We start from the raw sequence: 27,393 nt of genomic DNA, 5'->3' as shown, positions 1-27,393 counted from the left end.
ACAGGTAACAAAACACAGGAACATCCAAAACAGGGAACAGACATGGTTGCAATGACAATCTACCGGCGACAAGTGTGAAACAGACAACAGTATAAATACACAAAGACTAAACAAGGAACAGGTGAGATGAGCAATCAGTCTGTGAATAGTCCAGATGACGTAAGCGGAGACATACACAAAACATGACACGGACTAGCCGTGACATAACCCCTCCCTCTAAGAGTGGCTACCAGACAATCACTACAAGAAAAAAAAACAAAGTCTGGTAGGGTGGATCCAGGGGAGGGATGGAGGGCTTGAAGACCTGACGATACCGGCGGCTGCCGGGATGAAACCACAAAGCGGTACGCCGGCCGAACCGGAGCGACCCTCATGAGAACCGAGGCAGACGAATACCCCCAACTGGGAATCGCCGGGGATCCGATGCCTCCGGAAGTCGCGTCCCACCAACGCGGGAAACGGGCTCCCTCACAGTGATGACCACCCCGGGGAAACGATCGGGCGTGGTCTCCACTCCGGGCTCCCAAGACGAGCACGGCGGTGGACTTCCGAGGGACCAGAGACGGCGACTCAACCGAGCGAAGATCGCCTGGGCCGATCCCCCTCCTGCAGGAGCGCGTGATCCCTCCAGGTGAGTCCCAAGAGACATCGGGGCAGAGCACACCCCGATGTCACTACTCCCCCGCAACGAAATACTTGGGGAAGCAGCCCTCCCCGAACTCGCTGCGTCCAATGATGGCCGGTAGATTCTGTCACGACACGGAGGTGAAGTGAGGACACAAATGCTGAGTTCGGAAAATAAATAACATTTAATGATAAAACTGGAAATAATAAAACGAGTAGTAACAGGTAACAAAACACAGGAACATCCAAAACGGGGAACAGACATGGTTGCAATGACAACCTCCGGCGACAAGTGTGAAACAGACAACAGTATAAATACACAAAGACTAAACAAGGAACAGGTGAGATGAGCAATCAGTCTGTGAATAGTCCAGATGACGTAAGCGGAGACATACACAAAACATGACACGGACTAGCCGTGACACTATAAATATAACAAAGATGCAGAAACAGATAGTTGCCGTAAAATAAGACTTTTTAATAAGGTGAAGAAACAATTTAAAATGATTTGTAAACCCCCCTCTCTCTCTCTCTTTCTCTCTCTCTCTCTCTCCCCACACACACGCGCGCACACAAACACACCCCCCTGAAAGAGGACTGTTTTGCAGAGCTTCTTTCCCGTGCTCCCTTTCTGTAGTTCAAGAGAGGTGAGTTTGGCAACATGGTGGAGCCTTATCTTTAAAAACACAGACACAACCAATGACAACGAGTCAGAGTTGTCGATTTGAAACTGGGTCTCCTCAATGTGCTCCCTACGAAGGAAAACATTCCAGATCCTCCCGCACAACGTGCATGACTGTTGACATCTGAGCTTTTTAAAGTTCGGCGAATCACGCAGCTCACAGCACCTTATAACAATAAGTTAATAATAATACACATTTCTATAGCGCCTTACACAATATTTACAACAGAGAAACTCCTGTAATTATTACTTTACTTTACATCACCTCTCCTTGCAGGGTGAACAACGGCTGGTGCAGTAAACATAGCCTAGCGAACGTTAGCTGGCTACGATTTCAGTACAGTAAAATCAATATTCCTGGCTCTTTCTCAATTTTCTGGTAATATTCTATTCACAAAATACAACCAATATACCGCAATGTTAAAAAGTACTTGTGAAAATAATCCTCTGGGCTCTATTTGCGATGGTCTGCCGATTAGAACAGGAAAATGCTCCACAGTGCTCTGGCATCTTATCTGCTGCCATTCAACGAAACTAGGAGTACGACCGGTTTAAGATGGCGGCCGTATTTCTCAGTCCCCAGCGGCCAATAGGGCATCTAGTCTTCTATATCAGGGGTCTTCAACGTTTTTTGGGTCGGGGACCCCTTAGATGAGAGAGGCATGGAGCAGGGACCCCCTGATACTAAATGTGTAAAACAGAGATATTTAAGTAAGCAGTAAGGTACGAGAGGCTGCCTTTTCGAATTAGGCACAACGCAAAGTGAAGTAAAGTACAACTGATGACCAATCAGAATCAAGGACTGGAACTGTTTTATAAATAGAAACAAACCATATTGTCACACAGCCATACTATATTAACAATTTTTTTTGTTAAAGTAGATTTAGTTTTTATGTTAATATAATAATAATAATAATAATAATAATAATAATATAATATTATTTTAAGGTATTTGCAGTGTAATATATTTTCATTTTATTGTGAATTGGACAAAGGCTTTCAATTTATAAAGATGACTGATCATGGTGAATGGCACAAAGACTGTCTGGTGGGGATAGAGGTTGTGCTACTTTATAATTCAGAGGTCTGTTGCTTTTCTCGTGTATCATCATTGTCATGAGTTTGAGTAACGCAGGTTTATTTTCTGCATAGCTTCATAACAGACTCAGGAGAACAACATGCAACGAGTCCGCGCGCATCTCTTTGGGGCAACTTTTTAAGAGGCGGACTTCAACCTGACTATGAATCTTGCACAAATAACCATGACGGCGCGCGTTTCATTCGTTTTTAAATGCGAGCGATAGTTTTGTCACAGTTTAAAATGCCGACCCGGTTTGGTGTCATTTGCCTGTTGAGTTAGCGCTTTAAATCTGAACCGCGTGAAACAGCCGTCCAAGTTCAGAAATATAGATGAAACAACATGTCGCACTGATTCTAAAAATGACATTCTGAAAGAAAGACACACATAATATTTACCTGTTTTATGATGACTTTTCTGTCGCTATTGCTGCTTCCTGAGTGGACATTTATAATCTTTAGATATTTTATTTTGGTCCGCTGTCTAAACTGAAAGCGCGCCTTCAAACCTATGCGGCCACGCACGTGCACAACTTAAAGGGGACATGTAACATTTTGTACATATATTTTATGTTTTAAGCAAAAAATAGCTTGTCGTTAAACATCATTTGGCGGACCCCCTGCAGTTCCATCACGGACCCCCTGGGGGCCGCGGACCCCCGGTTGAAGACCCATGTTCTATATGATATCTATGCCGAAAGCACACCTTTCAATCACGCAATGACGTAATGACGTGCACTTGCTAGCCTGTTCCATTTAACGTGTTCTCCGAATGCTTAAAAGGAGCCTCGCCTAGCCTCTGAAGGAAGTGACTTGTAAGGACTAGTCCTGCCAAGGAAGTATCCTTGACATTGAGAAACGGCTTCAGACGCTACTCCCATAAATTTCTCTTGTCTTGTCTCGTCTTCTTTTGTGGGTTTACTGACGGGTTGCAAACCAACTTTAAAGGTGCATAACGCCACCTACTGTACTGGAGTGTGACAATGATAATCTGCATGATACTGGTTACATTATATTAATTAACGCTGTGTTTTTTAAGAAACTCATTATTGCTATTATTAACATACCAGTTTTGTCCCTTCATTTCAAATATTACGCATTGTGAATTCTGTAATATCTACAGTCTTGTATTCCTCTAATATATGATATTCTTCCTGCTGATACCTCACATATGTCATTAAAACATGCTCCACTGTCTCCATTTTCTGACACAGATCAGATGATCACAAAGACCTTTATTGTGTTTACCTATGATGTTGCATTGAGCCTAGTTTGTCCAATTCTTAATCTCGTAAATATTGTATATTCCTTCCTACTTAGATTATGATTTTTATTGTTTTGCTTCTAAAATATTATTTAGTTGAAATGCTTCTTTAGCCATTTGATTTACCATCTCATAACCCTGAATCCCAACATGGGCTGGTACAAAAAACCTCACCAATATTCCCACATTCTTTAGTCTATATAAACAAATCAAAATTTCTGTCAATATATCATTTCTGCATGATTGAACAATTTTGAAAACATTGAATCTGTACATATCAAAACCTCCTTTACAGATCCTCAATCCATTGAAGAACCATTTGTATAGCCGCTAGCTCTGCAGTGTACACTGACGTTGCATTATCTCCCTTTGTTTCCATACTTAAAGGAACACGCCCACATTTTGGGAATTTAGCTTATTCACCGTATCCCCCAGAGTTAGATAAGTCCATACATACCTCTCTCATCTCCGTGCGTGCTGTAACTCTGTCTGACGCAGCCCCCGCTAGCTTAGCTTAGCACAAAGACTGGAAATGCATGGCTCCAGCTAGTATACTGCTCCCAATAAGTGACAAAATAACGCGATCATTTTCCTATTTATGTGTTGTGATTTGTATAGTCAAACCGTGTACAAATAACAAGGTGATATGAGACACAGCGATCTTTTAACAGTATACATACTGAGAACTATATTCTCTGAAGACGAAGCACTGCCGCATGGGCGGAGTGATTTGCACAAATCTGACCGAACTCTCTGCTCCTCACCAGGGGCTTCTCGTGTGCTGCGAGCAGATCACTCCGCCCATGCGGCAGTGCTTCGTCTTCAGAGAATATAGTTCTCAGTATGTATACTGTTAAAATATCGCTGTGTCTCATATCACCTTGTTATTTGTACACGGTTTGACTATACAAATCACAACACATAAATAGGAAAATGATCGCGTTATTTTGTCACTTATTGGGAGCAGTATACTAGCTGGAGCCATTCACTTCCAGTCTTTGTGCTAAGCTAAGCTAGCGGGGGCTGCGTCAGACAGAGTTACAGCACGCACGGAGATGAGAGAGGTATGTATGGACTTATCTAACTCTGGGGGATACGGTGAATAAGCTAAATTCCCAAAATGTGGGCGTGTTCCTTTAAACTCTAAAGGTTGCACCAGTGACCCCTGAGTTTTTGACCCATCAGTATAAATCTGAATAGACGTATAATGAACAGTTTTGATATGTTCTATTGCCATTGATTTTATATCCCCTCCACTTTCTCCCTTTTGCATTTTTTCATGTATTGTGAGGTTTATTTGTGGTTTACTAAAAAACCAAAGCAGAATTGTTGATATTGTGATAGTTGGTCCACACTTTCTTTTATCCAGGTTCATCTCTTTTGCCCATGTATTAGCTTTCAATGAAAAACCTGATCCCTTTATCTGTCTAGTTTCCTAACTTTCTTCTAGAATTTTTCTAGCTAAATGATCTTTATTATGACCCATTAAATTAATCCAATATGCCATATATAATTGTTTGACACCATAAATGAAAAAGGCATTTCAGACAACTCCACTCGCATAGCAGCTACTTGTGTAGTTTTAGCAGCTCTTAAAATGCATCTTAATGCTTGTATGACATCCTCATACTGTTGATCATACGCTTAAATCATTAAAATAGGGCCTTTATTTTATCATCACTTTATCTTTCTGATGGTCTTCTCCATCTCTGTCTCATGATTGAGTAAAAGTTTTAACTTAGAACAGAGTTGACTAACTTTAAGTAACAGACAAGATCATTATCCTGATAGAGACTGACATCATGACCTACAGTCATAGGCGGAAATCCCGGGGGGGTCGGGGGGGACAGGACCCCCCCCCCATCTGAGGGTTGTCCTCCCCTAAAATATCATTAAAATATTTGTATTGAAAATAATTTAATGATTTATAATACTTAAATAGTTGTGTAAGAAGTAAAGCAATACAAATGCAAACGGAGCAACAACAAAAACGTTGTAAACATTTTGATTCCCCCTCCCTTGCCTCACAGTGGTTTGGTCCACTGCCAGCGCCACATAGTCTGGTGGTTGAGAAGTGTACGGAGCCAACGCGTTAATCAACTATATACCTACAAACCAACGTTTCCCATCACTTATCAGTTTAAGCTCATATGTTTTAAAACTGGTCTGGACATATAAACATGAACATATTTCGTTTTATGAGAACAGAAGCAGATAAACGAACAAGAAAACATTTTTATGCATTCATGCAGAGGTGAGGCAGAGCTGAAAGTAACAAATTACATTTACTCACGTTGCTGTAATTGGGTTTTGAGTAGTTTTTAAAATCTGTACTTTTAATTTTACTTAAGTATGTTTTGTTTAAAGTATTGTAGGCTACTTCGCTACATTTTAAATCATATCCGTTACTGAGTAAAAAATAAAACAAAAAAGCAAGGTGATAAAGAAGCGCCACGGATGATTGATTGATGGGCGGGGGAACGCGCAAAAAGAGCCATGGAGAGGGACGAGACAGGCGCGCGCTAATGCAGACCCTCAATTCATTTCTTATGAAAGAAACCCCTGGCCATTGACGCGAAGCGATTGTTTCATTCAGGCTCTTGAATTGCCGACCGGGTTTTTACCGCTAATTTCCACGACGCGTTTTTAATACATGCGCATTACCCTTCGAGGTCTAGCAGCTTCGTGTCAAGTCAAACATAACTTAAGAACGTCATCGGGAATGCGCAGGTCATTAGACATTGCAGAGAGAGAGAGAGAGAGAGAGAGAGAGAGAGAGAGAGAGAGAGAGAGAGAGAGAGAGAGAGAGAGAGAGAGAGAGATTGAAGGACACCGGGTACACAGATTAGGGAAGCTAGAATACAATAAACGTGTGCAGGATAAAAGTATTATGGCACTCATCTCATGATATGCTCATTTAAACTAGGTATATAGTTTAATAAAATAATGTATGTTACCAGCAATACATCAATTACAACCTTACTATAGTGATTGTATTTAGCTGCTGAATCATATTATTTTTGCTTCAAAAGTGCATAACTCACCTGTAAAAATCATTAAATAATTCCATAACTGTTTCTTAGTTATTAAAAAGCTTTTTATTTTATTAACTTTTTGTTATTGCACTTTAATTGTAAAGATGAAACTAGTTTGAAATTTATATTTCCTTGTCCTTTTTGAACTATACTAGAAACCTCTCCCCGCTGTAAAAAAGTAACTTTTTACTCTGAGTAAAATGACTTACTTTTTACTTTTACATGAGTATTTTTAGACCAGTAACTTTACTTTTACTTAAGTAAAATATTATTAAAGTAACTTTACTTTTACTTAAGTGGAATATTTTATTACTCTTTCCACCTCTGCATTCATGTGTATTAAAATTACATTTGCGTCCGTTCATAGAGAAAGAGAAACGTTCTATCTGTACACATTTCTTTGCAAGTACAATTTTGCCTGTATTATTGGTGTCCCCTTCAAAAAAATTTATTGAAAAGTTTTATGTTTATTGTCCCCCCCAACATTTAGATGAAATTTTCGCCCCTGCCTACAGTATTATCAACAATAAATGACACACTTCATTAAATCATCAGCATGTTTTGTTTAAAATATTAATGTAGTCACTTTGTGAAGTCCTGTCACAGTTCTGACTTCAGTTTGTGTGAATGTTCATGACTTCTGTTTATAGTTTGTTGGTTATTTATTTTTAGTTTGATCGTATTTTGCTCATTGGGAGGACAAAGTGAGACAAAGAAAAATATGTAACATAAGATTGTGAATGAATATTTTACATTTGCTAGGAAAATTATTTTTAAGAGATGTTGACTGTTAGATCACAAAGCTTTTTTCTTCATTGTGTTAAACACATGTGTCACATTAATAAATCTTTTGTAGTCATTTGTTTTTTTTCTTATTGATTTCACTTTGGTTTTGTCACATTAAATAATATTTGTAAAACTGTCTTTGAAATCCTGGCAAGTATGGGAATTTTTTACTATAGTAGAATTTTTCCATCTCAATTTTTTTTGCTATTCATATTAAACAGTGATGATGTTTACCAAAAAGTCTGAGATTTGATGTCCATTTTTCCATATAATGGGTTGATACTGATGGACGTGTTAAAAATGTTTTAAATCTAAGTAAGGAGGGTAATTATAGATGAATTCTTAGATGGGTTTAAAATAACATAAAATTCAAAAATGTGTATTCTTCAGTACTTAAGTCACACAAATGTTTATTATATATTTAATTATTTTATTAGCCCTTATCACTGTAAAAAATTGCTGTAATTATGCAGCAGGTTGCCAGTAACTTACTGTAGAAGATAAAGACTGAACATGTTTCTTGTTCATTTAACTTTGTCACGTCACATGAACAAACCAGAGAATTGGGGCCTCATTTATAAAGTGCTGTGTGGAACATATCCTAAATGTGTTCTTACGAAAATTTTTTAAAAATGCATGCGTAATTCATAAAACGAATTTACGCATAGAAAACGCACGTAGGCCTCACTTTCAGACATGAAATCTATAAATCACAAATGAGCTTAAAATTGTGCACAGCTGAACAGTTGCAGATTTCCGTCTTTTAACCTCTTAAACCCTGAGGACCCAGTCCCGGGTACAAAATTTCGTATTTTGACTCAAATAAAATATTCTTTTAATCTTTAATGGTCCATCATGGACCCCAGTAACACATATGAGATACTGTTTGAAAGCTTAGACTCTCTACTTTCTCCAGATATGCATCACTTTGAGAAATCTTTTACTGTAAGAAAGTTATTTACACTTAATTTACACTATCACCCCCCCCATAATTTTTTATATGATTTAATATTCACATATTTCATATTTTTCAAGTATGACAAACATGGGCAAGTCTTATATCAACTGAAAGCTCTCATTCTCAGGAATAAGGCTACAGCGTTATTTTTGTTCTATTATCAACACATATCCAACAATAGTTGAATGAATAATAAGGTAAAAAATCGTCTTTTGTAAACATATGGGAAAATTGAGTGTGGACTGCCTCAGATAGCACATATAGCCACAAATGATACACCATCTTTTCTCTTAGGTCCTACTCTAAAAAATGAGTCCATTCACAGCATTTTCTTAGGTTGTGTGCATGAATAATCCCTTGTTATTTATTATATGTCCAAAACAAAAAATTAATATTTATATGAAAAATGTATTTTCGGACACTTTAGTAAAATGAAAATAACTTTTGAATGCGACATGCTAAAGAGATCATTCTTTTTTTGGGTGTTTACTGTCTGCTGCTGGTAACAACCAGAACTGTCTGCAGTCTGCTAGAGCACCCAGAACCAGAGTTATACACTATCAGAGGCAGTATTTACAACATATAAAAAGAAAATTTGGTGTTTCCTCATATGAAAAACTACATAAATAACACTATTTGTCACAAACAGCAGCTTTTTATGTAACTTCAAAGGGTTTTCTTTAAAATGATATAAAGCAATTGCATTTATTCCACTGTATGTGGTTATGGTAGCACTTCAAATGTTTTTTGGCAGAAATTTAACTCCATAAGCGTATTATTCCTCCGATCAGTTGGAGTAAAATAACTTTTGCAAAGATTATGATAGAGAAAAAAATCTTTTTTCCTCTGTAAGCTGGCAATTGCTGGAATCAAACAAAACTGTCTGCAGGGAGCTGAGGCACTCAGGGCCAGAGTTATACACTTTTAAATAAAAACTTTAGAAAAAAAACATCAAAAAGCGCCTATTTATTTTTGTGTTTATTAGAGGACTGACATCACATACAACCATGTTTAGCACTTTCAACAGTGTTTTATGTAATTTCAAAGGGTTTCCTGTAAAATGATACCAAACATTTGTATGTAAACCTCTGCATGTGGGTATGGGAAGCTTTTGAAATTGGGTAGGCCAAATCCAGGCGAAAATCCCAAAAATAGCTTCAGGGTGGAAGAAGTTAAACGAATTATAATTATTGTCATTGACATATAAAAGAGCACCTGTTAATGTTTAAATCCTTTTGAGCAGCGAGACTTATTTTCCAAAAACCTGCAATCGGACAAGTTAACGTCTGCTTAGACCCTGATGGGGCACTAAGCACTTTTCCACGTCAAAGACAGTTTTATAAACATGGCCCTAGGTTTCTGTGTACACACACTTTATGATCAAATCTGTGTGTACGCACGCTTTATAAATGAGGCCCCAGATCTCATTGCATCTGCTTGTTGAGAAAATTATGAACTATGAACTGTTTGCAATATCAATGAACTATTAATGTATCAGTCACACCTAATTTACACTCTTCAGTGCTTGTGACAGATTATATCTTCACTTTGTCCCACAAAAATCTGCATTGACTTTTCTTTGGGTGGTGTTGTCTGAATATGGCACCTCTTCAGGATTACAGCACAGCTGTGTTGATCTGTGTTTTATTCTGCTTTTGGTTCTTTAACATCTGTTTGTTGGGTCTAACTTGAGAAATAAACAGCTGGGTCCAAAACCATTGCCACTGGAAATCTGCTTAATGTTGGATTTCAACAGAGCACATTTGATTCTCTGTGAGGTGAGTTAAACCAGACAAACCTGACTGATGAGATACCAGACACAATGATGTTTCCAACGAACTTATAAAACCATTTCACACAGTTAAAGATCTTAAGTTACATGAAATGCTCTGAAACAAGAACATATTTGAAGTCTCTGAAGATGAACTGAATCTCACTCCAGCTGTGGACTTCACACTGAATCCATCACCACACAAACTGTGTGCAAACTGTTGCTGTATTAAAAGATATCTGAAGCTAAATACTGAAAATGTCAGATTGCACATAATCTTCTAAAATGTTTGACCCATGAAACAGTAAGAATATGACCATCCCACACCTGAAACACCACAAATTCATGTTAAACCTTATAATTCATGAAAGTTTAAAGATTTCAGTCAACACAAACAGAGAAATTTAACTCCTGTTTATCAGAATGAGGGGAGGAGCTTCACACTTCAGGTATGAGATCATAAGTGAAAGTAAAATTAAACAACTTTCTGCTTGATCCCACAAACTCTCATGATCAGAATTTATTAAGACAGCATAGATGATTGTGAACAAATTTGTTTGTATTTGTTTTTGTAAATGTGTTTGTGTTTAAAAACATTTTTTATTTTGTCATGTTTTTGAGAAGCTGTGTTGTGGAGTGATGGAGTTCATTTGTGTGACTCTGATGATTATTATTGGAATCACAGATTCAACAGCAGGTAAATATTCACACATTATAACTATAATATTAACTTTTTGTGGTTAAAACTGTTTACAAGCCAATTGTTACAAACAATGACTATTCATTTATTTTTCATGAATGGTTTCTTTAATTTTAACACAATGAAACCACACAACACCTCTCTGACAGCAGATTTCAGACCTGTTTTCTGTCTCTTACAGATCAGTTTGCTGTTGTTGGACCTGTAGATCTTCTTCTCGCTGTATCTGGTGAAGATGTGATTCTGCCCTGTTCTCTCAAACCCAACATCAGTGCTGTAAACATGAGAGTCGAGTGGTTTAGACTTGATCTCAAAGACTCAATAGTTCATCTCTATGAAGATCACGAAGACAAAAACACAAATCAGCTTCAGTCGTACAGAGGAAGAACTGAAGTGTTTAAAGATGAACTACAGAAAGGAAACACATCACTTAAACTATCAAGAGTTAAAGTCTCTGATGAAGGACTTTATAAGTGTTTTATTCAGTCCAAATCCAGGAGTGATGACATCACTGTTGATCTCAGAGTTGAAGGTGAGCAAACCTCCTGTTTTATTGTAAGGTACCACCCACAAGCCCAACGACAGATACAAGTGGAGTGGGTGAAGGGGACTCGTGTTCGTTCCTTCCTCAGTGCTTCTAGAAGAATAATTCCATATCATGATTAAATTAATTTCTTTGATCTCTGTGTTTAAATTATAATCTGACTCCAATTTATAAAATATCAATATTATTCTGATGCTGATCATAATTTATATTTATCATTATTATGTTTTCATTCTCTTAATTATTTAAATATACATAGAGAATAAGTTATAATCCTAAAGGTGCTAAGGCAGTTCCATACAGCTGGGCGTAGAGGCATTCTCCTTCTTACTTAAATTAAAAGTAGAGGTTTCTCCAAAACACATTGAAAATAAGAGGATCCATCTATAGTTTAGGTTGAGGCATTTCTCCATCCAACCTATAAAGTGAGGCAATTATACACATCATATTTTCAATAGAGGTCATTTTCCTAATCTAGGCCCCCTTCGGTATCTTTCTCTTAAATACTTAGAATACAAGAAAAGACTTGACAAGTTTTAAACTGAATAAAGATTAACAATTTATTTTGCCAGGCAGGTTACACTTAAATCAATAATTTGGTTATTCAAATCAATCAATTACAAATATATCAAAACATTCACTAAAAGATCAGCATAGAAAAATGAACGTTTCACAAAATTCAAATCATACCTGGCAATTAAAGACACACAAAGTGGTCTAGGAAGGTTCTTGTTAAAGATGTCTTCCATTATGTTTGAATACACACACCCAAAGTGTGGGGAAGATTCTTGCTAAAGAATGCTTCCCAGAGTCTCTTGCCAAGCCACCTTATATACACAGAACGAGACAAAGAATAATAACATCTCAAATCAGGATTTGGTTGGTCGGTTCTCGTGACCTAAAGGAGCACCAAATGGGACTGTTAACCATCTGTAATCTAGATCTCCTCATGAGTTGACACCCATCACAGGAGTACAGATTATGTCTTAAGTTTTAAACTTTGATATACTTTCTCTTAACATTATAGAAATTAGACCTTTTTAACCATTGCACCATCACCTTTAAAACGAAACCAAACATGAAGATGAAACCTTTGTAGCATCACACCATATGATATACCCAATGTTACATGTGTTTAGTATATTTCCAGTAACCAAACCCTTAAGGGAGAAAAGAGAGGGGGTGAAAAACAGATCAGTTCCTGGGTATCCGTAACCCCTGTGGAGAGAGACAACAGGTCTCTCAAAATAGACACAGAATGAGGTTTTATTGTTTTATGGTCCAGCTCTAAAAATGAACTCTTGTCCACCTTGTCCTACAATTCCTTCCCTGACCCCTTGGGGCACTCTCAGAGTACCTGAGGGGTCATTTTGGGTGGACATCTTTGGTCTCCATACATCTTCTGTAAATGTAACAGTCTTTTCAAGATGAACACCTGTAATGTTAAACAATGCCTGCAGATATCAAAGCAGGAACTTAACTGTGCTGAACAGGTGTCTGTGATGGACAGAATCTCTGTGGTTCTCGTAGTTAGATTTTCTCCCAACTGGATCTGGTTGAAATTTGTTGTACAAAGTCCATTGTGTCAGCCAAACGCATGTGCTCTGTCCATGGAAGCTGTCTCCTCTCACCATTTAGAAGCATTTGTCTCTAATGGAGTCCTTCCCTGGATATTTTTCTGACCTTTTGAACAGTCCTCTGTTACCTATTGGCAGAAGGTATTTTTTGATATAAAAGTCAGACCTCCGTAGGTGAAGGAATTCCTCACACTGAGAATGTACCACTGTATGAGAGGGAATTGGAATATAATACACATGTTCATGAAATGACTGAACACTGATGAACTTGACTTTCCTTGGAAGGAAATAGTTGTGAAGGATTACAACAACACATGACATTATTAGATGTTTCATGATATTGGTGCGAATGGTAAATAAGGTCTACTTTCCTTTTTCAAAATAATTTGTCCCAAAAGGTGATCCCATTACCAAACTCTTCACCCCTATGCATATTGAACATAGAGTGGAATTTTGATATAATCTGTGTATTTTAAAGGGAGAGTGGCAAAAGTTATTTTAACTAGCATATTTACCAGTGGTATACATCATTAAAGCATATAATAACAATACCATTCAAATATAATACAAATAAATGTAATTATATGTATATAAAATACAGATATTTATACTAAAGTATATATAATATGATATATTTATAATTTTAATAATAATAGAATTATTCAAAACCTTGAAATGCAAGTTAACCATGTATATCTAAGAATTCAATTAAGTACTTAAAACATACCTAGACAACTTAAACTTAAATCAAATAATTTCTGAATTTCTTATTTATCCATTGTCAATAATTCTTTGCATGTTGTCAAATAATTCTGTACATATATGTTGGTTTAGTCACATTCAATGGTTAGGAGTCTGATTTATATGATTGATCACTAGAAGTGCCAGCACTTCAAATATAACCATTTTGTAAAGTTTGAAATGTTTAGACATGTCTGCAGCCATGCTAGCCATTTCATTCTTCACTTACTTATTTTAATCTGAAATAGGTCCTATGTAATCAATTAATAGTTCTTATTTTACCTGTATTTGTACAATCAGAGACAAAACAATTGATGTGTGACTTTAACCATACATATTTTCCATGCACACTGAAATGTTTAGTTCAAGAGAAAATTGACCCAATAGTTTATATTATCATTAAATTAAAATCATAAGTTGACCTTTAATTTTCTCTCCTATGTGTGAGATGCTAAATGGTTTTGCATGTATGACAAACTCTAGAGTTTGGATTATAAGTCATTAATCATACATATGTGTGATGTTTTAAGCCTGGATAGTTTTAAAACTTATACCAGGTCGCAGTGTTATGTTGTTGCAATGGTGAAAATATGTGCATTATATGTTCATGCCTGGAAGTGGGTGGATTCTAACCTAAAGTAATCTGTGTTGCACAATTTTAATCCGATGCTACATCGGGAGGTCATATAATGAACAGTGTTGGGAGTAACGCATTACAAAATATAATATATTACAGTAATATATTAGTTTTTGCTGTAACGCAGTAATATAACGCATTACTAATAAAATTTTGGTAATATTTTACTCGTTACAGTCTTAGTAACGAGCGCGTTACAACAATGCATTTCAAAATTAGACTGTGTTATTTTAATTTTTTTATTTTTGACCAATGCGCGCGACCAGCATCCACACATGAAAAAGCTGCGTGTAATAGTTATGGCTGCGTCCCAAACCGCATACTTCTATACTATATAGTGGCCGAAAATCACTACTTCTCGTACTCTTTGCCTACTATATAGTATGGAAGTAGGCGATTTGAGACGCAGCGTATGTCTGTTTCCACGTGCTGTATGCAACATGTTCATTTTTACTTTAACTTTGTATTTGAAATGCGATTTGGACGCGGTGCGCGTCAAATATAGACATGTAGAAGTCCGCGGCCGTAAGCATTGACTAAAGTGGTCGCAATCAGGTCCGGTAGCGCCGCACACGCATATAAGAGCACTAAGTAAAAGCAACAGAAAGTTTATATCGGTCTCCTGTGCTGCTTGAACCTCAGAAGTAAAGAGACTTTTACAAATGTTGCCAGTAAAATCCATATCACACCAGCAATGACAAGGTAAGCTTTGCTATGATTACAGTGCTAGGCTATTCCTATGCTATCTACAGTTTTATTACAAACAGCAACCTAAACTACAACATAACATTAGTGAAGACTTGGTTATACATAACATGGTTATCTAAATATAATTTAGTACATTTAAACATCACTGTTTAAAGTTTTACCAGCCTTTGTATGGGAGCCTATATTCATTGTTTGGCAAAAGCAGTGTTCCTCTGTTTGTCTGTGTTTTATTAAGCAATTATATGTTAGCCTACATGTTATCCTTATATTGTACTGAAATGAGCTGTATTCCTTGAGGCCTGATCCTCTAATAGTACTTTTTGATAAGTTGTGTCAATCCAGTGCATGCCAGGTTTGTGCTGTGAATCTGAATTAAATGTGATCACTTAAGAATAGAAATGAAAAGAGGTTGCGTATCTTGCCATGTTATTAAGCCATAGGTTGCATTATAGTGGGCTCTATTGTGTTTGGTATGTGTACCATAATTTACCAGACTTTTACCAGATCATTTGTCTATGTTTTTGATTCTGACAGTGATTGTTACTGTATTTTGCCATAAGTCTTCAGTGCCTATTCAAAGCTCGAGGGCCAACACATAACTTCTAGATTTATAAGCAGCAACAAACTACATTTTAACATTTTATAATGCTTAGTCATACTTCTGTTCTTTTGATGAAAGTAACTCAAAGTAATGCAAAAGTAGTGTAACTCATTACAGTTCAGAGACAGTAATATTGTAATGTAACTAATTACTTTCAAATGACAGTAATTTGTAATATATAATGTATTACACTTTGGAAGTAACTTGCCCAACACTGATAATGAATATAGTAGTTTATTACTGTGAGATGTGTATGACCCCTCAAAGCATTATCACACCCACCTCCTGCATTTTAGGTTTGTGCCTGTATTTGGGCTCAGACACGTCTCTAGTGTCAGGACTCTTAAGGAGTCATAGTAATCCACCTGAAAGGAAAAAAGTTAAGATAACACACAAAGAAACATTAATTTCTAAAATTTTGGGCAATTTGCATTAAGATATGGCATCATCTTTAGTTTACAATGATGTCACTACCACACAGCTGTCAATGACAGCAATGCATTAGGGTGTAAATTCTTCCTGATAAGAAGATTTGTATCATTACTTTCTGCAAATTAATTTCAGAGGCCAGATTAAGTTGGGAATTTTCTGTTATATTTGACTATGTTGTTTCAGTCTGAGTGTGTATAGCACCATAAACTGCACTTGCATTTAAACTATGAGCATAAGAAGTCCCAGTTTTGCTGGGGAAATTTTTTTTGGATTAACTTTAATTTTAATCTTAAACTTAAATGGCTTTACTCTGAGTTGTTCTCAGTACCGTCAGCTCATATGTTTAACTGCTGTGATGTCTGTTTATGGTACACACTATTAAACTTTTCAATCTCTGTGACCTGTAGGACTGTAATTTTTGATGATTTAACATTTCCCACAGTTTCAACCAACTATAAAAGTATAGTGACTGATCAGATTCAGTTTAAATTGATGTTTCAAACTTATAAAAGAGTTGTTTGGTTTGCTATCTTGTGCCATGATATTATCAGTGTTCCTGCAAAGCAAAAAACAAAGCCAAAAAACAAAGCCAAACAACAACAAACAAACAACAAACAAAGCCAAACAACAACAAACAAACAACAATAAACAACAACAAACAAACAACAAATAAACAACAAAACGAACAACAAGCAAAAACATACACATACCCCCGTTTTGGCACGAGATAGTGGACCAAATAAATCTGAATCTAAATATTCCCTGGGCCTTTTTGTGGGTCTTAATCATGTAAGTTTGAAATGCATGTAATGCATCATTTTTCACCATATTAGGCCTGTCTGGCCATTATAATATAATATATATTATAATGTAATTATAATATAAATTATATTATATTAAAAATAATATTAATTAAAATTAATGTTATAACTGGTCTCAAGGGCTTCTAGAATGATGGTACTTTTGCAAAATTGAGAACACATTTCTGTGAATTGACCCTGCAGTAGCAGCTGCATTAACAGGTCCACTAACAGCAACAGTTCTCTGTTGTTTTTAGCGTGCAATAAACCGCAGCACATGCTGGGTACAGAGCTTAACTCATTGCTCAGCTGGGGTTTTTTGTGACCCTCTGGAATTGGGCACAATTTTCTCATGTTTTAGCTGAGGTCTCATTAAGTCTTCTTTAGATGTGATTCTATTTGAATATGAAAAGTAATCAATGAATAGAGCGTAAGGCACAAATTTTGCTTTAGATTTTAAAGTCATAAACTTTTAACCTGAAGACATACAGATACAGAAGTGTAAAAAGACTTTTAGCTCTGACTGATTCAATTTAAACAGGAATTCTGTATTCCTGCTGTGACTTTAGGACTCAGCTATAATATCTATTTCTATAAATTTCACAATCTTTAGACAATTAGACAACAAATTGCTCAATAACAATTTCCACGATCTCATAGAGAAAAAACTAAGCCTAGAACTTTTAACACTGATGACTACACTGTACTGTATATAATGATGTTAATTGTGGCCTTAAATCACTTTGATTAATTCACAGAAAATAATGATGTATTTTATTTGTTACAACCAAGCTAAAATATTTCCCTTGAAACAAGGAGAAACAGCAAATCTTTTCTAAGAGGGGGTTTAAGCCCTTTGATCTCAGTGGTGATTCTTTCTCAGTGAGATAAGATCACATGTGTTTTATTGATCATTTTAGCAGTTTCATCATTATCTTACTGTGCATCAGTCAAAACTTTCGCTCAATTTACCTTATTTACACAATGAGAAATCCTGCATTAATAAAGGAATTGCAACAAAACTTCCTGGTTCCATTCTATCTACACTTATCTCCCTATTTGCTTAATATCCAACATTTAGTTCCACTCTGCATGCACTGTACCTCTAACCCCAACAATGCTGCCTTCAATCATTTATACACTTCCATCTCTCCTTCATTCTCCATAATTACAATTATCTCCTTAACTCATCATGTATAGTATGTAAACTGTATAGTTTACTGCATTTACTGATCCTATAAAGATTAATACAAACATTTGCTCTTGTCATATCAATCATGTAAACCTGAAATTCACTTCTCATATGCAAACACCTTAACTTACACTGTAGTTTAAACACCATCCCTTTAATTAAGTTAATTCTTGCTCTGAAGGATTTTGTTCCTTTAAATGTTGCACATGTGCTGTGAACAACATAAAATCTCATACAGGGAGTTCAAATGTAGTTATTACTGTATTAATTCAATGTTAACCCTTATTTGAGAACCAGAATAAAATTTGGAAGATGTTAATCCATTTGAAATTTATCTTTTGTTGCTTTAACCAACAAAAGCTCTTTGATTTGCTGAAAAGGAATTTATCCTCATCTACACTGCTGTTGTCATGCTGTGTATTTCCATTAACAGAGTTATTATCGCCTGTTTTGCGCAGGTTTGTTTACATACGTGGACGCATTGACTTGGGCACGGAGTTTTGTCATCCGACTGGACTTTTATTCTTCACGGATATTCGCTAATAACTTACTTTACGGGTTTCAGATATAGTTGCGAGATCGTTCCACAACGCAAATACATAATCACCACGGCGATGTTTCCACTTTTAGACTCAAATTTACGACTTTGCGTAATGTACCACAATAACATTTAGTCATTAGTCCATGTAATATTCACTCCTACTGAGTGTAAACGCAGGAGAAGATATTTGATTCGGAACGCGAGGAAATATATTATTTCACTGTTACTATTTCCCTGACAGCTGTGTTGTTATTCTAATTTTCATGCCTAACCGGATTTCTCCGGACTTTCAATGGGAGTTTAACGTCCCATTCTACAACATACGGGTGCGTTTATGCCCACCCTCAACTAGTCATGTTACATTTGAAGCGAGGCTTCGGAGCTTGTGTCGAGCAAAAGTGGGCGTGCCAGATGAAGCTTTAGGTGTGTTCGACATCGGCTGTGGCTGGATGTAACCGATCGGCGAGATTAGCCGCGTGCAGGCGGGGAGGAGCTGAAAACGGAGACGTGAAGTCGGACGCGCTGTGGTTCCCGTAGCTTGCTGCATTTACGTCAGGCATGGCTGATCACGTGCCGTTTGCTTGCTTAATCGCATTAAACATGATTTGTAAGATGTAAACTACATAAAAAGTGAATTATACTGTTTTGAATGTCCGTGTATGAGCATGAGTGGAACTGAAGAGGCTTACAGCAGTGTTTTTACAAGAATAAAGAGTTCAACATAAGCATATATTATTTAAATACCAATGTAGTGGGGTCTACGTTTTTTATCCATTTTATTTTGATGAAGATGACACAATATAACATCGCGACTACATGAAAATAGCTTTAACTGTTATAAAAATACAGATTTGTGAGCATTTGTGGAACTGAGGGCGTGAAAATAAACACGAAATACACGTGATTGTTGTCATGTGGTGAATCCGACCAATCGTGAAACAGCTGTGTCGTCATTACAGCCCGTGCAGCTCCCCTTCGGGAACTGCGCTGGCTAACTCAGACGGCTGATCTCGAACCGCTCTCGCGGTACTTAAAAGCCATATGACACAATCACGTGCCTGCAGCGCCAGCTGAAGTCGGACAAAAATACTAACCGGAATGCACTGCTTCAAGTCAGCCGCCGATCGGTCTGCGCAGCGCCGCATGAAGTCGAACACACCTTTTGATTCGAAGCTTGTGTTGTTAACGTTATAATCACGTGACCAATGACAAACGAAGCTTCACTTTCTGCTCATTCACGTGCGCGCTTCGCTTTGCGTGTCAGAAGGTTCGAACCCTAGAGGTTTTTGATGAGTTATTTGCCTTATTCACATCTTGGTCCACATAATACTGTATATATAGTATTGTATTTACTTATACTTGTGTGCGCGTGTGTTATTATGTGCGTGTGAACATTTTTCTGTACAATACAGTATTGAATCATATGAATATTAACTCATACTGGAATTTATTGCCACACTTTAATGAGTAAATACATTTATTATATTGACCATTCACACACATGTTGTCTAAGCTTTATTTGTACACATAATATTAATATTCATCTGAATTTCATCAGCTTGTTGCTTCATTGACGGAGCTTTTTCCAGAAGCAACTGCTATATGTTTCATTAACCAAAAGATGGCGCTGTTTTCGACACCCTCGTTGAGGCTTCGAATCATGGTTCGAAACAGTAAGAGAAGTATCGGTGCTTCATTCGAAGCTTCATTTCCCCATCACTACCCTCAACATTTCTAATTGGCAAATAAAATCAACTTACCAACACAGCTGCAGACAGAAAAGTAGACGTTTAAACCTCCTATTTTGCGATGAATGGAATACTCTGTTATGGTTGAAATGTCGCGCTGGAAAGCTTCCTGGAGTATCACGTCACTTGTTCGGGTGTACTACGTCATCACGTCGCGTGGTATACGTCATCACGTCGGGGTCACCAAGCTGTAAGGTACCACCCACAAGCCCAACGACAGATACAAGTGGAGTGGGTGAAGGGGACTCATGTTCGTTCCTTCCTCAGCGCTTCTAGAAGAATAATTCCATATCATGATTAAATTAATTTCTTTGATCTCTGTGTTTAAATTATAATCTGACTCCAATTTATAAAATATCAATATTATTCTGATGCTGATCATAATTTATATTTATCATTATTATAAATATTATATTATAAGTTATAATCCTGAAGGTGCTAAGGCAGTTCCATACAGCTGGGCGTAGAGGCATTCTCCTTCTTACTTAAATTAAAAGTAGAGGTTTCTCCAAAACACATTGAAAATAAGAGGATCCATCTATAGTTTAGGTTGAGGCATTTCTCCATCCAACCTATAAAGTGAGGCAATTATACACATCATATTTTCAATAGAGGTCATTTTCCTAATCTAGGCCCCCTTCGGTATCTTTCTCTTAAATACTTAGAATACAAGAAAAGACTTGACAAGTTTTAAACTGAATAAAGATTAACAATTTATTTTGCCAGGCAGGTTACACTTAAATCAATAATTTGGTTATTCAAATCAATCAATTACAAATATATCAAAACATTCACTAAAAGATCAGCATAGAAAAATGAACGTTTCACAAAATTCAAATCATACCTGGCAATTAAAGACACACAAAGTGGTCTAGGAAGGTTCTTGTTAAAGATGTCTTCCATTATGTTTGAATACACACACCCAAAGTGTGGGGAAGATTCTTGCTAAAGAATGCTTCCCAGAGTCTCTTGCCAAGCCACCTTATATACACAGAACGAGACAAAGAATAATAACATCTCAAATCAGGATTTGGTTGGTCGGTTCTCGTGACCTAAAGGAGCACCAAATGGGACTGTTAACCATCTGTAATCTAGATCTCCTCATGAGTTGACACCCATCACAGGAGTACAGATTATGTCTTAAGTTTTAAACTTTGATATACTTTCTCTTAACATTATAGAAATTAGACCTTTTTAACCATTGCACCATCACCTTTAAAACGAAACCAAACATGAAGATGAAACCTTTGTAGCATCACACCATATGATATACCCAATGTTACATGTGTTTAGTATATTTCCAGTAACCAAACCCTTAAGGGAGAAAAGAGAGGGGGTGAAAAACAGATCAGTTCCTGGGTATCCGTAACCCCTGTGGAGAGAGACAACAGGTCTCTCAAAATAGACACAGAATGAGGTTTTATTGTTTTATGGTCCAGCTCCAAAAATGAACTCTTGTCCACCTTGTCCTACATTATTGTTCTTATACTTGTAAGTAATGTTCAGCGTTTAGTGCTTCTATGTTGTCATAATCACAATAAGCCAGAAGATAATCAGATTTATAGACAAAACATAATTACCAAATGAATGTTTTTCTTGTTTTTGTTATGTGTAGCTGTAGGAAGTCCTCCACTCATCACTGTAGATGGATTTGATGGTTCTGGTGGACTTCATCTTCAGTGTGAATCTAAAGGTTGGAACCCTGAACCTGATCTTGTGTGGCTGGACAGTGAAGGAGTCACTTTGACATCTGAAAATATAGATGCACAGAGAGAGACAGATGGGTTCAGAGTGAAACACATGATCACTGTATATAACAGAGACAGTAAATATCACTGTAGAGTCAAACTGAGACATCACATGATGGAGACTGAGATTATTACATCAAGTAAGTACACAAACACAGATTCTGATTATGTGGTTTATTTTGTTTATTTTATGCATTATAATACATGAAAATATTCATAATTCAAGTGAATATAATCAATGATATTAGATAAAGAGAGTTTTGTTTTACAGGTAAAATGTTTAACTCTTGGAGGTCATCAGTGATCTTGATTTCTGTTGGATCTGTGCTCAGTGTGATCACTGTAATATTGATTGCTGTGTTCATCTATAGACACAGAGGTAACATTCATGTTTGTTGTATTTATTATAATGTATGTACTGTATATAGTGTTACCAAATGTTAGTTAGATTTAAAGAAATTTTGTTTTTGTCAGCATTGAACATCTCATCAGTTAGTGGAGTTCAGTGTGAAGTTTTTCAGGTTTAGATTCACTTTATCTTCAACTGAACACACCGTGATCTGAGATTTCACTTCTCATACTGTAGTGCTTAAAAGTCAAGAGTTTATATTTTTCAGGGTCGCCGTGATTTCACCCAGTAAGATGTGATCCTGGATCAACATTTTTTGTTAATCGTGGATCAACGTTTTAATCAGAGACACCCCAACCTACCCTTAACTCAAACCCTAACAATTTTAACCCCTCAAATTAGTGTGAAATAATAGTTTGAGGAGTATTTCTTAAAAGCCCCTAACCCAATCCTAAACCTAAATCTAACATGCACACTAATCTTAATCCTGCAATCTGATTGGTTAATGAAAATGTTGATCCAGGACCAACAATGGTGTTGATCCAGGATCACATCTTACTTGGTGAAATCACGTTCACCATTTTTTCAGACAGTTTAATGATCTGTGCTGTGTGGTGTAAACTGAACTGCATACATTACCCTGTAAATACATCACAGGGTTAAGTGGGTAAATCAAATTCAAACCAGAAAATAATCTTTATAAAATAATGTTGGATGTTTGTACATTAGTTGTTATGCCTGTAGTTGTTAAGAAATAATTATATCAGGTTAATGTTTTTTTTTTCTTTTCAGAACAACAAAGAAAAGATCAGAGACTAAAGAGTGAAGATCAGAGAATAAAGAGTGAAGATCAGAGACTAAAGAGTGAAGAGAGGAGAATAAAGAGTGAAGATCAGAAACTAAAGAGTGAAGATCAGAGAGTAAAAAATGGTAATTATGTCTGTTGGTTATTATTAATTTATTGTAAATTGAAAAACAGTTTTGATTCATTAAATATTAATAAATACTCATGTTATAATCACCTGTATTTAATTTAATTTGACAGTAATTCAGATACATAAACATTTATCTTATAATCTTTATTAAAATTACATGGGTTTCCATGTGTTTTATGTCTTTATTTAAAAACATGTGTTAAACATATTTACAGTGTAGAGTAATAAATGTGTGTGAATTACACTTAACATGAAGTTTAATCAATGACACAAGACTGAAGACAAGAATCACTGCCCAGTATGAACTTCAAGCTGTATTGTAATTGTATGAATTATATAAAGTTATAAAGAGTATTTCTAACAGTCTTGATGTTCACAGTTCACAATAAGACAAACATCATGATTTAAAGCTGTTTGCTGTCTTAGGTCCTGGACTGTGTGTTGTCATTTACAGTAAACATTTATCAGGAGTTGTGCGGTCATCTGTACTTCAAGATTAACAGAAGAAGATAAAACAGTTTCTGTAGTGACCCATGAGTCCTGATCTCAACCTGACTGAGATACTTTAACATCATCTCAAATAAAAATACATAAGGAAATCTCAGTAATATTGATGGACATAAAGAGTTTAATATGTAAAGAGGATCAGTGCAGAAATATTATTGACTCTTGTGTTGATCTGAAGCTGAAATAATCACTCAATACATGAAACACTCAGTGAATGTTACTGCTGATAAAAGAGAGAAACTCAGACATTATGATCAAGAGTTCACAAACTTTATCCACCTGCACTGTAAATGTTTACACAAACATCTGTGTGTCTGTTGTGTGATTTAAGTTTAGATGATCAGATCAAATTCCGATAAACAACATAAACATAAAATCATTAATTAAAACATGACAAAATATTTAAATGTTTATGTTTGTAATTGTTGTTTTTAATTTCTTTTTAATGTGTTGTGTTATTTTACTTAATCTGCTTTCTCTGAAACCTCTAGAACGTGAGAGACTTTCAATGATAGAGAACGGAACTGTAAGAAGTTGTGAGTTTATTTTCAATGTCTTTAATAAATGATTCATTATTAGACAAACTTTCATTTGCTAAACCATTTAACACACTGTGTGTCATATCATATGTAAGTAAACAGATTTATTAGATATTACGGTGAATGTTTTGATCTCATTCTCAATCTTAAGTATAATTCTGTTATAATCTGTGTTTAACTCTTTACTGTCTGTCTGTTTTTAGTGAAATCACTGTTAAGAAAATTTGCAGGTAAGTTAAAGTTTGATGACATCATTAAAGTGTTATAGATCTACAGCTGTTAGATGAGACTGTATGTGGTTTTATTGTCACATTGAATTTGTTTGTTATCCTCTTTATATTTTTCATCTGTGTTCATTTGTTGTTATTTATTGTTCAGATTTGTCTTGTTTTCTTTCAGTTAATTTTCTCTATGCAGTGTGTTTATGTTTGTTTATTTCTCTGTAAAGTGATGTTGTGTTATAGAAAGACACAAACTAATAATATTATTATCATCATTATTACAACATTCATCTGTAAAGCAGAAATCTCAATATTTTAACAGTGAATGTGACTCTGGATCCTCATTCAGCTCATCCACATCTCATTGTGTCTGATGATGGGAAACAAGTGAGATATGAACAACAATCAAGAACAGTAAAGGATGGAGATCAAAAGTCAAATAACAAGTTTAATAACCGTACATGTGTTCTTGGAAATGAAGGATTAACCTCAGGGTGTTTTTACTATGAGGTGCAGGTGAAGGGGTTAAGTGTTTGGGCTGTGGGTGTGGCCAGAGAATCTGCTGAGAGGAAGGGGGAGATCTGTCTGAATCCTGAGAATGGATACTGGATGTCTGGTTCGAGATATGGAAGGTATCGGGCTAGTGAGGGTCCATCTGTTCCTCTTACCTTGAGTGTAGATCCTCAGAGAGTCGGGGTGTTTGTGGATTATGAGGAGGGTCGAGTCTCTTTTTATGATGTGGAGTCTATGTGTCATATCTACTCTTTTACTGATCAATCTTTTAATGAGAAACTATATCCTGTCTTTGGGAATATTGACTTTGCCCCACTCATCATCTGTGATCTCTAATGAGATTTGATCTAAAAACATAAACCCCCTCCTTAAGTTATTTTTATGTTGGCTTGAAAAAGCCAACATATTGTTATTGCTTTTAAACTTATTATGTTGGCTTGAGAAAGCCAACATACTGTTGTTGCACTTAAACTTATTAGTGGTGCTTGCATTTATGCAAGGCATCACTATTACTATTGCAAAAATTATTATTATTATGTTGGCTTGACAAAGCCAACATACTGTTGTTGTATCTAAACTTATTATTAGTGGTGCTTGCATTTATGCAAGGCATCACTATTACTATTGCTCATACTTATTATTTATATCTTTATTTATTTATTCTTATATCTGGACACTTTTTCGGCGCGTAACTCGTCCCACACGGTTTGTCGTAGACCAATGAAACGGGGCTCAAAATGATCGGCTTATTGAGGACACGTCTGCTATGACTTTTATAAGGGATCGGGTGCAGGATTTCCGAAAGGGGGGCGAAAAACCACCCGAAAAATCCCATTGACTTAACATTGGGCCCAACTTTGACGGGTCATAGCTCCGCTCAAGGATTTTGTAGAAACATGTGGGTTATAACATTTAAAGAGGGTGGTAGGCTCTGTAAGAACATACATCACAATGGGGTATAAGTTGTACCCCTGGGGTGTAAGAGGCCCCCGAAATTTCCCATTGACTTATAATGGGGCAGGGAACACGCCCATATAAGGGAATAAAACCGTTCCAGATTAGAAATCTTTCCTTTACAGTGTCATAGAGATAAGTGGGTGGGCTCATTTTACTCGGGCATCCAATCAGTCTCTCAGGATCATTTCAGAGCTATTAAGCCACGCCCCTAGCAACCACTTTTGAGCACCCTAGCAACATCTCCCATAGACTGCCATTATAAAATGCCCAGACGGGATATCTTCGCTTTACAATGTCATAGAGACAAGGGGGTGGGCTCATTTTACTCAGACATCCAATCAATTTATCAGGATAGTCCCAGAGCTATTAAGCCACGCCCCTAGCAACCACTTTTAAGCACCCTAGCAACATAAAATTCAAACAGTTATACCTCGGTATCAGAACATCGTAGAGACACGGGGGTTGGACCGTTTTACTTGTGACTCGGAGTGTAACAACTGGTCACATCATTGGCCACTCCCAAGCCCCGCCCCTAGCAACCAAATAAGAGCACCCTAGCAACCGAATAAACAAAGCCTTATATCTCCGCATCAGAACATCGTAGAGACACGGGGGTTGGACCGTTTGACTCATGACTGAGAGTATAATCACTAAGGGATGTCAAATTGTTCCCTAGCAACCAAATACAGTACCCTAGCAACAGAGTAAACAAAGCCTTATATCTCCGCATCAGAACATCGTAGAGACACGGGGGTTGGACCGTTTTACTCGTGACTCGGCGTGTAATCACTAGTGGATGCCAATTTTTTCCCTAGCAACCAAATACAGTACCCTAGCAACAGTGTAAACAAAGCATTATATCTCCGCATCAGAACATCGTAGAGACACGGGGGTTGGACCGTTTGACTCATGACTCAGAGTGTAATAACTAGTGGATGCCAAATTTTTCCCTAGCAACCAAATACAGTAACCTAGCAACAGAGTAAACAAAGCCTTATAACTCCGCATCAGAACATCGTAGAGACACGGGGGTTGGATTGTTTTACTTGTGGTATGGAGTATAAACATATACTGTCCCCCGAAATTTGCCACGGCAAGCACCACTTCACATTTTCTTCAGGAAATGTACCTATCTAGTTATTATTATTATTATTATTATTAGTGGTGCTTGCATTTATGCAAGGCATCACTATTATTATTGCTCAG

The 27,393-nt window shown here is 36.6% G+C and overlaps 1 protein-coding gene across 1 annotated transcript; it reads left to right on the top strand.

Annotated features, from left to right (window-relative positions):
* The first annotated feature begins 10,836 nt into the window (after positions 1-10,836).
* LOC141362750 (butyrophilin subfamily 1 member A1-like) lies at positions 10,837-25,566 on the top strand. Its single transcript, XM_073864964.1, has 6 exons — positions 10,837-10,894; positions 11,079-11,429; positions 22,034-22,306; positions 23,308-23,445; positions 24,676-24,726; positions 25,040-25,566. Exons 1-6 carry the CDS (start codon positions 10,837-10,839, stop codon positions 25,564-25,566), a joined length of 1,398 nt encoding a protein of 465 aa, XP_073721065.1.
* Positions 25,567-27,393: the final 1,827 nt, after the last annotated feature.

Source organism: Misgurnus anguillicaudatus, unplaced genomic scaffold (genome assembly GCF_027580225.2).
Source record: "Misgurnus anguillicaudatus unplaced genomic scaffold, ASM2758022v2 HiC_scaffold_29, whole genome shotgun sequence".
In the NCBI taxonomy this organism is placed as follows: domain Eukaryota; kingdom Metazoa; phylum Chordata; class Actinopteri; order Cypriniformes; family Cobitidae; genus Misgurnus; species Misgurnus anguillicaudatus.
The sequence above is the reverse complement of the archived record's forward strand: the minus strand, read 5'-3'. Positions and strand labels throughout refer to the sequence as shown.

What these genes read in the sequence shown, in the direction of transcription:
- LOC141362750 (XM_073864964.1), top strand. Translation starts at nt 10,837, where the DNA reads ATGGAGTTCATTTGTGTGACTCTGATGATTATTATTGGAATCACAGAT. An exon ending in AATCACAGATTCAACAGCAG is followed by an intron (nt 10,895 to 11,078) that starts GTAAATATTCAC and finishes TGTCTCTTACAG; the next exon opens with ATCAGTTTGCTGTTGTTGGA. An exon ending in TGTTGATCTCAGAGTTGAAG is followed by an intron (nt 11,430 to 22,033) that starts GTGAGCAAACCT and finishes TGTTATGTGTAG; the next exon opens with CTGTAGGAAGTCCTCCACTC.